The 11,499-nt window shown below is 30.5% G+C and overlaps 2 protein-coding genes across 2 annotated transcripts in view; one reads left to right on the top strand and one right to left on the bottom strand.

Moving 5' to 3' along the window:
* Positions 1-8,272, top strand: part of LOC106793677 (zinc finger protein 850-like) — a 47,553-nt gene extending 39,281 nt beyond the window's left edge. The window contains 5 exon segments of the mRNA XM_014760818.1: positions 749-2,319; positions 3,977-5,012; positions 5,612-6,518; positions 6,880-7,328; positions 7,497-8,272. Of these exon segments, the coding sequence (XP_014616304.1) occupies positions 749-2,319; positions 3,977-5,012; positions 5,612-6,518; positions 6,880-7,328; positions 7,497-8,016 (4,483 nt within the window). The 3' untranslated portion in view covers positions 8,017-8,272.
* Positions 8,273-8,674: 402 nt separating this feature from the next.
* LOC106793689 (F-box only protein 39-like) lies at positions 8,675-10,864 on the bottom strand. The gene is made up of 7 exons (XM_014760828.1): positions 10,647-10,864; positions 10,201-10,433; positions 9,950-10,114; positions 9,645-9,871; positions 9,341-9,499; positions 9,108-9,272; positions 8,675-9,045 (listed from the first exon to the last, which is right to left on the bottom strand). The coding sequence occupies exons 1-7, from the start codon at positions 10,836-10,838 to the stop codon at positions 8,894-8,896; spliced, it is 1,293 nt and encodes a 430-aa protein (XP_014616314.1). The 5' UTR covers positions 10,839-10,864; the 3' UTR covers positions 8,675-8,893.
* Between the last annotated feature and the right edge of the window lie 635 nt (positions 10,865-11,499).

Here is an 11,499-nt window from a genome sequence, read left to right as displayed (position 1 = left end):
TGTAATAAAAATGATGTTATATTGACTTATGAACATAACTATCAAGGTAAAATAACGCTATTAATTGTAAGTTTTTTTTTGGTATTTGTATAAGAAATAATATGTCATAATAAAAAATTTTAGTTGCTGAGGAAGTCTCAAATAGAGACGAAACGTTCAACGGATAAATGTATTGTTCATCTAATTTAAACCTGTCCAAAAAATAACTTCCCTAAGAATTAAACTTAGTAATAATATTAAAAAAATTTTGGATAAGAAAAAAATCTTTATTATATTAACATAAAAAGACATGTTCAAGGAAACGTTTTAATTATTTTTGATATTTTTTTTATCATTAATAAAAATTCATGCGTTATCACGTCGTATAAAGTCTCTTCTGCATAAAAATCAAAAACTTATTGAAAAAACTCATGAAGCCGAATTTGGTAATATGAGTTTTTTTTCGCATTATGATTCTTTTTCATAAGAATATACCAATTCTTGCACAAAAACTAGGCGATAACATGTCGACAATGTATTCTTCGATATAGAATTTACTCACGTAACTTTAGTTAGAAACGTACACCCGTATAAATTAAAAAAAAACAAACAAACAAAAAGAGAAATCTGACAATCCCTAGTATTAACGTAATTAGATACAAAACAAAAGAAACTACTGTCGTTAAATCATACATTCGACATCAAAAAATCTGACCATAACTTTTATCGTATACGCTTTTATAACACGTTTAATCCATCGATGTTTCAGATATGATCACGAGGCTACTTACGACTCTCGCGGTATTTTCTTCTACGATAAAGAATCAGTGGTAATGAGGAAATGGCAGATTTTAGAGTTCGATGGAAAGCCGTATTATGCATTTGTACCAGAGGATGACATACCTTTACCAGACGATAATATTCCTGAAGACTTGGAGGAGATCACAAAGAATGGCGAAGAATTTTTGAAAGAAGGGGACGAAATGGAAGATGAATTAGAAGAAGGTGAAGAATATAATAAAGAATCAAAAGATGAATGCTTTTATGCAGAAGAAAGTTTACAATATGATTCAATAGATGAGAACCTTTATGAAGAAGGAAATATTTTTAATAGGAATTACGAGCAAAAGGAAGAAGAAGAGGATGTAAAACCGATTATACTTAATGGTAGTAACAAAATAGATAGTAAAAACACGGTAGGAGATTTATATCAGTTGAAACTTCAAGGTAGCACAGTAACTCTCGAAAAGCTTTTCTCTACAGATGCCAACGTAAAATCTGAACATATTTTTCAAACTGAGGAAACTTATAACAAAGATGCTGAAGATGAAGGAGAAGTAGAATATCTCGAAAGTGAAATCTTAGAATCTACGGATGATCCTGTATCTCCAACGAAAAGTAAAAAAAAAGTTTCGAACACTGCATTAAAATGTAAACTCTGTTCGGAGATGTTTAACTCAGCTATATCTTTTCGAAAGCATGTTGCGTGGACTCACAAAAAAAAAGTGTGTATAAAAGAGGACGGTGCTTACATATGCGCTGTGTGTGATTATAGAACATTAAAGAAAAGCTTGTTCGCAGCACATCTTGAAAGAAAACACGAAACTTGGTCTAGGAAACGACAGAACAATGTATTATTTCCTTGTGCTGCTTGCGGATTCGAATGTAGGTCCAAACACTCATTACAGTCACATTTTATAAGAAAACATACAGATCGATATGAACATCAATGCAAATTTTGTCCCAAAAAGTTTAAAGTTAAGGGTGATCTCACGAATCACGTAAGATTCCATCATAAAGAAAAACCATTAAATTGTAACGTTTGCGGAAAGCTCTGTCAAAACAGTGGTTCTCTTTATGTTCATCAGAAATGGGCTCATTATAAACCGAAATACGAATGTCATATTTGTAAAAGACGAATGGTGACTCAGGAAAATCTTGACCAGCATCTTTTAATGCAACATGAAAAGAGAGAAAAAATCGTATGCGCGGAATGTGGTAAAACCTTCACAAAAAAAGATTCTTTTAAGAGACATATGGCTGTCCATACTGGATGCAAACCGCATTCTTGTCTAATTTGTAAAAAGCCTTTTGCAAGAAGATCACAACTAAGACAGCACTTGCTAATACACACAGGAAAGCGACCATTTGTTTGTGACATTTGTGGAAAAGCTTTTACTCAAAAACCAGGTCTAATTTGTCACAGAAAGACACATCCTGGTCCTCATCCACCATTACCTGTGATGCCAATCGCTGACATCGTTAAGGAATTTACTGAGGAATATGTTCAAGAAATCAATGCTCGTGAAAATGATGAGAGATTTGTTGAGGAAACATAAAGTGTCTTCGTTCTATCAATTAGGATCATTTAATTATAATTCATATTAATTCGGGTTTGTCAAGCGAAGGTTTTTTTTTTTTTAAGATAATTAAACATAGTATCTGCGAAAAATATAAAAATCCATAGAACAATTTCTTTTGAATCAAATTCGTTTAAAAAGATAACTTTTTGTTCTTTTTATATATGCTTATATCATATATAAATATATGAATGTTTTATCCCATTTTTAAATTTTCATGTAATTTTGCTCTCGCGATCCTTTTCTGACTACAAAATATATAAGGAAAAAAATGTATGATTCTTTGGCTTTCATGGGCTGATTTATAGTCCCTCAATACCCTTTGATTGTCAGGTTACATTCATTCACACCTTACATTCCCTTTTCGCCTTCATGCTTATTAGTATGTATCTCTAATATGTAATATCGTATTATTAATAAAGACAACAATTATAATTTTCTTCTTTATAAAACAATTTTTATAGAAGCATCAATCTCTAATCTGCTCGTTGCTGTTTTCGCGTGGGTACTGATAAATTAGTCCGGAACAGCCAAAGGGTTTATAATTTCTAAATTAAAAGAAAATTGATTAAATCTTAAAACTTGGTTACAATTAAAATAAAAATAAAGAATAACGTTTTATTATTATATGATTAATTAACATATTTGACGATAAGTGTATAAATTTATTTTTATTAATTGTGAATTTTTTTTTAATTGTGAAAATTTAGCCTATAACATTAATCTTATAGTTCCAATAGATTTTATACTAAAATAGTAAAACGAGGAGCTGTATTTAATAATTTTGAAATTATTATTGTAAGTTTAGCGAACATTGCGTAACGACAGCATCGCTTAACCGAATCTTGGGTTTTTTGTTACCATAAAATAATAATAATAATAATAATAATAATAATAATAATAATAATAATAATAAGAATAAGAATAAGAATAATAAGAAGAAGAATAATAATAAGAAGAAGAACAGTAATAATAATAAATGTCTTCTCCTGTTAATATAGTTACGTTTTACCAGAGTATAATTACGTAAAAAGTAGAGCATTGTTCATTAGTATGAACGAATTGAGTTAAATTTTTTTTTTATTAGGGATCGCGATGACAAAGATGTTTTATGTTAATGCGACACACGAATAAATTTTTAATACAGAAAAAGAATGTAAAGAAGAAGAAGAAAGATAAAACTACTTTATTCTATTAAAAAATATATATATTATTTTGGTGCCACGATAGCGATAAGACCACAATTTTCCAAATCATCGAATAATTGCAAATGATGGAATAATTAACGATGGTATAAATTTACCTTTAACACTCGTTTGAATGTGTATTTGAAACATGTAGACAAATTAAAGATGTTAAATTTCTAAATGTAATAATAATATATATAGCGAATCCCAAACCTATAAAAAATCATCTTTTCCAGATAAAAAAAAATAAAAGTAAGTAAGTAAGGGGAGGTTTTGTCTTAGCATGATGTTTTAACAAATATGATTATCACGAACTTCTTAAACAGAAAATGAGACTGTTTCGTTTGTTATAGATTTTTCGTCTATCGTAAGAAAGCAAAAGATACGAAATTATTTCTTAGGATAATTGAAACTTACAATAATGAAGTACTTCGCTTGTATGTTTTAGAGTATCCGATCCATTGAGTGTGGACATTAAATCCGCTCATCAGTCTTCATTGAAACTTGAATACGACGAACACAACGAAACAAGATCCTTGAAACAAGCTGATAACGAGGATATCTCTCAAAAAGAAATATCTGTTCTCATTGTAGATCGCTTCAAAGATGAGAGTACATTAAATATCAAAGGAAATTCGAAAAGGAAAGTAGATAAAAACGTGGAATGTGATCATTGTCAACGAAGATTCAGAAAAAAAAGTAATCTGATAGAACACTTAAAACAACACAAACATAAATGTACCGATTGTTCGAAGACATTTAGTCTTCGACGTTATTTAATCTCTCACATTGAGAAAATTCATCATCGTCAGATCTACGAGTGTAGCGTTTGCGAGTATAAAAGTAATAACAAAGGTACCCTGAAGAATCATTATATTTGTCTGCACACCAACAGTTATGATTATTCCTGTGATACCTGTGGCAAATTATTCAAGATCAAAAAGGCTTTGAATCATCATGTTAAACAGAATCACAGTGGCGCACCGCCCATTGTATGCGATGTTTGTGGACACTTCAGCAAGAATCTTCATGCATTGAAGGCTCACATGAAGTATAGACATTATAAACCTGAGTTCGTGTGTCGTATTTGTAGACGCGGTATGACCACTCGTGAAAATCTTGAACAACACTTAGCTTGGCACGAGAACAGAGAAAAGGTTCTCTGTCCTACATGTGGGAAAAGATTTCGAGGTCGTGATCTTGATTCTCACATGCGAATACACACTGGTGTTAAACCTTTTCCCTGTCCAGTTTGTGGTAAATCTTTTAGAAGACAAACTGCTCAAGAACAACACGTTCTTATACACACCGGAAAAAGACCTTACATTTGTGATATTTGTGGACAGGCTTTTGCACAAAAACCTGGCCTAATTTGTCATAGAAAAAGACATCCTGGTCCTTTACCACCTCTACCTGTAGTGTCTGTGAAAAGTATAGTTACTGAATTCACTAGAGAATATTCAACGAAAAATACGATAAAGATAGAATGAACTTCGTCGTTGAGCTTTGATTGTGTGTGACTGATTTGGATTTCGATCAATTAGTGCTACTTTTATTTTTTTTTTACACTGAAAAAAATTAAATTCTTTTAGAGTATATGTCATAAAAATTGTTTAGGATAATCGTTTTTTCCAAAATTAATTATAATATTAGTTTCATTGGTATTTTAAATTAATGCAGATAACAATATGTCTATTTTGTTACTACAACAACAAAAATAAAAATTTATTTCACAAACGTCTAATAAGTAAGTTAATTTATTTCATATTTTTGTAAATAATACACCGAGTGATACGATTGTGACTAAATCACAATATACATATACTATTAATTTCAAAAATATTATTTTTTATAATAATCTTATAATGAACTATTTTCTAGTTCTTAGTAACTCTATATTTAAAGGGGGTAAATAATTAAAAAGATACGATTTATACCATTTCCTCATCCATATTTGATCGGTAGGTACATATGTATATGTATATGTACTCATATATCAAATCCATTATTATCCTAATTACTAGATAATCAAATAATATTAAACGATGATTATGTCATATGTATATTATATGTCTCTTGTTTCAGGCAACAGAAGAAGAAATCGCAAGATATGCATGAGTGTATCAAGTGCCGTGCTCGTTTCCGTCACATGATGAAATTAGTCGAACATTTGAAAAATCTTCATAGTATTGAACGTGCATTCCATTGCGACGAATGTGGAAAAGCTTTTCGTAGTCCAATGAACATAACACGTCACAAACTGATCCATACTGGTCAAAAAAAATTTACTTGCGATATTTGCGATTACGCTTCTAATCAAAAATCAAACTTGGAGTCTCATCTTCGTAGGCATAGAAAGGATTACGTTTACAAGTGTGAAAAGTGTAACAAAGGATTCTTCGATCGGGCAGAATATGAAGAACATTTTAATGTACATGTAAAAGATAAATTTTATCAATGTGAATACTGTAAAAAATTGTATTTATATAAGAAAAACTTGACTAGGCATTTGAAAACTCAACATGTGAATTTATCGTCTAATACAAATGTTCTAAGTCCAACAACGAACAAACTCATTGGCAAAATCTACTTGTCCGATGAAAAGTTGTTAAAAAACAAATCTTCTAAAGTAATCACTAGGAAATATCTTTGTGATTTGTGTGGTAAAGCGTTATCCTCGCATAATAGACTGGCGATTCATAGACGTGTACATACAGGTGAAAAAATAGCCAATTGTGAAATGTGTGCTAAGAAATTTACTAGTAAAGAGAATTTAAAAATTCATTTGCGAATTCACACTGGAGAAAAACCACACATTTGCTCCGAATGTGGTAGACGTTTTACACAAAGAACATCTTTGGTTATGCATCTTCGTTATCATTCGGGAGATAGACCATTTAAATGTCCTGATTGTGATAAGAGTTTCATTTCCAGTACGTTTCTTAAGAACCATCGTAAAGTACATAACAAGGGCTCTATCAACATTGACAAAGTACTTGTAAGGGACGACAATAGTTTAGAATTAGATCCATTGATTTAAAAAAAAGATCTGGTATTATCTAAATAAAAGCAATTTACATGCATGTATTTTTCATTTATATCAGTGTTAAATATTTCCTTCGTTTGAACGGCTTGCTCAAATTAAATAGATATGTTCTTCTCTATAATCGATCTACCTCCTTGATAAATGGAATGATGTCTAGTGCACTGGCTAATAAAATATCTCTACGTATCGATCGAAAGGATTCAATTAACTCTGCGATTACAATTCAAATATTGTAAGTTTTATTTTTTCATTTTCAAGTACAAGCTACAATACTATCAGATAATGTATAATAATGAATGTTCAAAAGATGATACAATCAAAATTTAATAATTTCATTGTCATATCGCATTTTTACAGATACGAGATGAACGAGAAAGTCTGTGATCTATGCGAACAAAAATTCCTCTTCGTAACAAGATTGGTTGCTCATCTAAGAATTATTCATGGGATTCATCGACCATTTAAATGTATGATCTGTGAAAAAAACTACCCTCAACAATTTATGCTAAATGCTCATGTAAAAAAATGTCACACACCAAAAACTGTACTGTGTACGCAATGTACCTTTATGGGCGTTGATACGAGTGACGTAGAGAGACATAAAAAGCGTCATCATCGAGAAGAAAAGTTTACTTGTGAGATATGTAGTGAGATATTTACTGAGAAAGATGCACTCATCGCTCATACGACTATGCATAATTTTATGAAGCACCATCAGTGTAATGCATGTGGTGAAACATTTAATGATGTTTTAAGGTATCCAATTTATTTCTTTAATAATTATCAATCATATACATATTTTTTTATTTTTGTAAAAAATGCTAACATTATATATCTTCTAATTCTAACTTGTGAAAGTTTCTTTTAAATTTAAGAAAAAATTTATAGCAAGTTTACTGTTATCGTTCTCTCTCTCTCTTCCAGCTTGAAAGAACATAATCGTTTGCATCATTACGATCCCAATAGTGTAATGATAGACAACAAGCACGTGCAATCGGATCGTCAAAGTTCGGATCACAAATGTGAAATTTGTGGAAAAATGTACAAATACAAATCCATTTTAAAACAGCACAAAGTGAAGGCCCACGGTAACTCGTTGAACTACGAAAAACGTCGATATCTTTGTGCTTTGTGTGGCAAGGAACTAAAAACAGCAAAAGGTCTGGAGATTCATAACAGATCACATACAGGTGAAAAACCATATACGTGCGAAATTTGCGGCAAGTGTTTTGCTTGCGAAACTATTTTAAGGACTCATAATGTCACCCACACGGGTGAAAGAAAATATTCATGTGATCAATGTGGTAAAGCATTCACGCAAAGATCCACACTTGTTGTTCACAAAAGATATCATTCAGGTGAAAGACCCTATGTGTGTTCTCAGTGTGGTAAGGGTTTCGTCACTAGAACGGTTTTGAATACTCACATGAAATCGTGTCGATGAAGAATTATACTTTTGTGATTTAAAAAAATCTGATCTTTCTACTCACACTTCCATGCATATGGATTTTGACAACTACATTTACACTTGCCAAATAAATTTGTATACAATACATGAAAATTCTTCCCAGGTGAAATTGAACGATTGAACGTATTAATGATTACATGTGACGAAGTAAGGTTGTTTAGGATTAATTAATTTATTATAATGTATGACTCTAAAATAATATATATTGACGCGTGAACTAGGTGATCGAGTTGCTGAGGAAGTCCCCAGTAAGGGACGAAACGTTCAACAAGATCAAATAAATTTGTTCATCAAAATTTATTAACTGTCTTCAATTTTCCCTTTGAAACTCATATATATTAATATACTGTTGGGACAAGAATATTGATTATTAATTTAGTATTAATTAAGTTTTTTATATATTATGTGTACAATGGTATTTAAACGTTCAAAAAAAATATATATATATATTGATTTGTAATAATTAAACTAATTAAAGTATTAATTATATTAGAAAGTAAAACAAATATACCAGAAGGTAAGCAAGGTGCAATTTTTTCAAATTTTCGTACAAAAATTCAACGAAACAAATAAGAATTATATAAGTTTGATATTAAATATAAAAATGATCTTTGTAAATTATATTAAACTTGTTTCCGTGCAACCCTCTGTACTATTAAAATAAAATAAGTAACGTAAAAAATAGAATATATGCATAATATATATAAACAAACATTTAGAAAAATAGTAAATTAAAAAAGTACCTAAACTTTGAAATAGCATTTGGCTGTATTTTATTTTCTGATGTTAGAAATTTAGAGAGACGTGGATTAATAGATCGGGGATCGTTACAGAGACATCACATAATTTGTGATCAATAATACATAAAAAAAGAAGCTGTATCTTCTATACGAAAGTCGACTTCTTGCTCAAGCATCTTATGAACATATTGATAGTTTACATCGTCCAATATGGCACGATTCTTGACATTTATAATACGTGGCTTTATGTGAATCGTACGAAAGTCTGTAACAAAAAACGTCTTAATTTATAATTTCACTTAAATTAATAGCTAATGTTAAGCTCACAGGTTTTGCGTTCTGCTTGTAATTGACAAATATCACGCAAAGTATCAAGACTTCTCATAATTCCATCGTATTGCAGTTTAGTTAAATTTTTACATTGAATGAGCATAGAAATGAGTAAATCATCAATTAACTCTCGATTGTTTTTAAGTTGTAACATTACTTCAGCTGAAAATGAAAATTACCTTTTTATTCTTTACAAATTTGTTTAATGAATTATTTTCCTAATGAGATACCTAGTGTGTTTGTGTAATGGGAAATTAACAGCCCAACAGTGCCTCGAAAATTACGAGATCTACTTTGGTCCCAAACATATCCACTGAATAATTGAAACTTGGCAAGTGGAACACTAGGGAGCAACAAGTAACACATGTCCTCATAATGTGAAATATTTACTGAAAATAAATTTTAAAAAGCTAATTATCATATATATATACATACATAAATATTAAATAATAAATGCATATTATTGGAGAATAAAAGTTAACAAATAAATATATGTAAAAACGTTTATGCTATTGTATAATAAAATATATCTACTTATGGTATAAGTAACTGTTAATTTTGGACAGGAACGTGCTAGATTATTCCAAGAACTATCAGTAACAGTATGCTGTCGAGAATCAGAATCACGGATGGATATATGCAAAATTTTAAGAACTTTTGGAGCACCATTAGCCAAAGCATTTAAAGTATGATCCGAAATCGCTGGATAATCTAGTTTCAATATAGTTAATGCATGAAAACGACCCAATAGGCGTAAATATCTAAAATAGAAAAGTAAAACGTATTAATTCTACGTAAAAGAATACAAGTAGTAAATTTTATAGATGTATATTTCAAACCTAGGATTGCTATGAGGAGTTTGCCATTGTCTGAATGCACCACGAAGATCCAAAGATGCTAATCTTTCACTGCTTCCTCTTGCAACAGTTCCTAACAGACGCAGAACATCGCTTACTCCAAAATTAGCATTGAGTAAACTCAAAGTTTCAAGATTATACTGACAACTGAAGAAAGTATCAGATATTTGTTCTTTTAACTTTAATAAATTTAGAAAAAAAACTATATATATATAGAAATTCTATTAAATTACCCGAGAAAATTTGCAAGAGCGTACAATAGTTTGCCTCTATCTCCCCATTTATAACTGAAAACCCAATTAGTTAGTATAAGTTCTTTTAATTGTACATTCTTAGCTCGTACGACTGCAAGAAAATCTGCGCCTGCTTCTGCCTGAATATGATGAGCAGTTCGTGTTTCTTGTGGTAAAGTATATGATCTTGACCAAGCGAGTTCTAAAGTTCTCATATATTGTCCATATTTTGCCTTCAAAATTAAAATAAATTTTTCCCTAATTATTTTGAATTTGCCGTTTTTGAACGATATTATTGATGGTAGATAAAAAAGAAATCGTCGATAAAGATAAATATTTATAATGAAAAGCACTACATATATATAAATTTATATGGAAATATCTAATAAATGTTTATAATGAATAAGTATATAAAATAATGAAAATTACAGAATCGTCGTACGTACAGCCAATTCTCCCGTCAAAGGGAAATTTCCTCTAAGATCACGATCAATTAGGACTGTGACAGAACGCCATAAAACAGGTGAGGAAAGCGCTGAATTCCATGATCGACAAATTTGAGATACACTGGCACGATCTCCACGATCGAGATGACTAAATATTTGTATTAATATCAGCTCCGGCAGCTGATCCCACATCTCCCAGATTCAGCTTGGCCCGTCTTCATCTCTTATAAACTAAAACATCTACTACCATAACAACTTTGTATTTTCTTGTCAGATTTTATGGCCTTCGCGATCCTTTCCTACTTTTTTTATGAACATAAGACAGACGATAAATACGAATTAATAATTCGTGATATATGTCAAATTGAACCATTAGTAATCATGAATACTATTACAAATTCAAATTTTTAATTACGAGAGAAACAAAAAATATCAAATAAACAAATATGATTAGGTATAACATTAATTAATATAATTTTCGCTAAACAGTCATAAAAAATAGGAGGATTCGATCCGGCGACATCAGGGACATGAGACCACGCCGCTAGTCGTTCCGCTATCCAAGCAATAAACGTAAGTAAATATAAGAATTTTTGTGAAATTTCTAAAATTAATTTACACCTTACCTCCAATGTAATCGTTCACGCATATGAACACAACACTTCAAATTTCCAATCTTTTATCAAAACACATTGCACCACATAAAATATCTTCACAAAACATAGAATAGTAACTTCGCGTGAATTATCATCTATGATTCCAGGGCTATCTTTTAATATAAAATTTAAATACCCCTCGCGTTCACTCGAAATTTAAAAATAAAAATTAAAAATTATCCGTGAAAATATATATA

The sequence above is a fragment of the Polistes canadensis genome, unplaced genomic scaffold (assembly GCF_001313835.1).
Source record: "Polistes canadensis isolate GaletaPanama2010 unplaced genomic scaffold, ASM131383v1 scaffold_17, whole genome shotgun sequence".
Lineage (NCBI taxonomy): Eukaryota > Metazoa > Arthropoda > Insecta > Hymenoptera > Vespidae > Polistes > Polistes canadensis.
The sequence above is the reverse complement of the archived record's forward strand: the minus strand, read 5'-3'. Positions and strand labels throughout refer to the sequence as shown.

What these genes read in the sequence shown, in the direction of transcription:
- LOC106793689 (XM_014760828.1), bottom strand. Translation starts at nt 10,838, where the DNA reads ATGTGGGATCAGCTGCCGGAGCTGATATTAATACAAATATTTAGTCAT. An exon ending in GCTCTTGCAAATTTTCTCGG is followed by an intron (nt 10,115 to 10,200) that starts GTAATTTAATAG and finishes TACTTTCTTCAG; the next exon opens with TTGTCAGTATAATCTTGAAA. An exon ending in AACAGTTACTTATACCATAA is followed by an intron (nt 9,500 to 9,644) that starts GTAGATATATTT and finishes ATTTATTTTCAG; the next exon opens with TAAATATTTCACATTATGAG.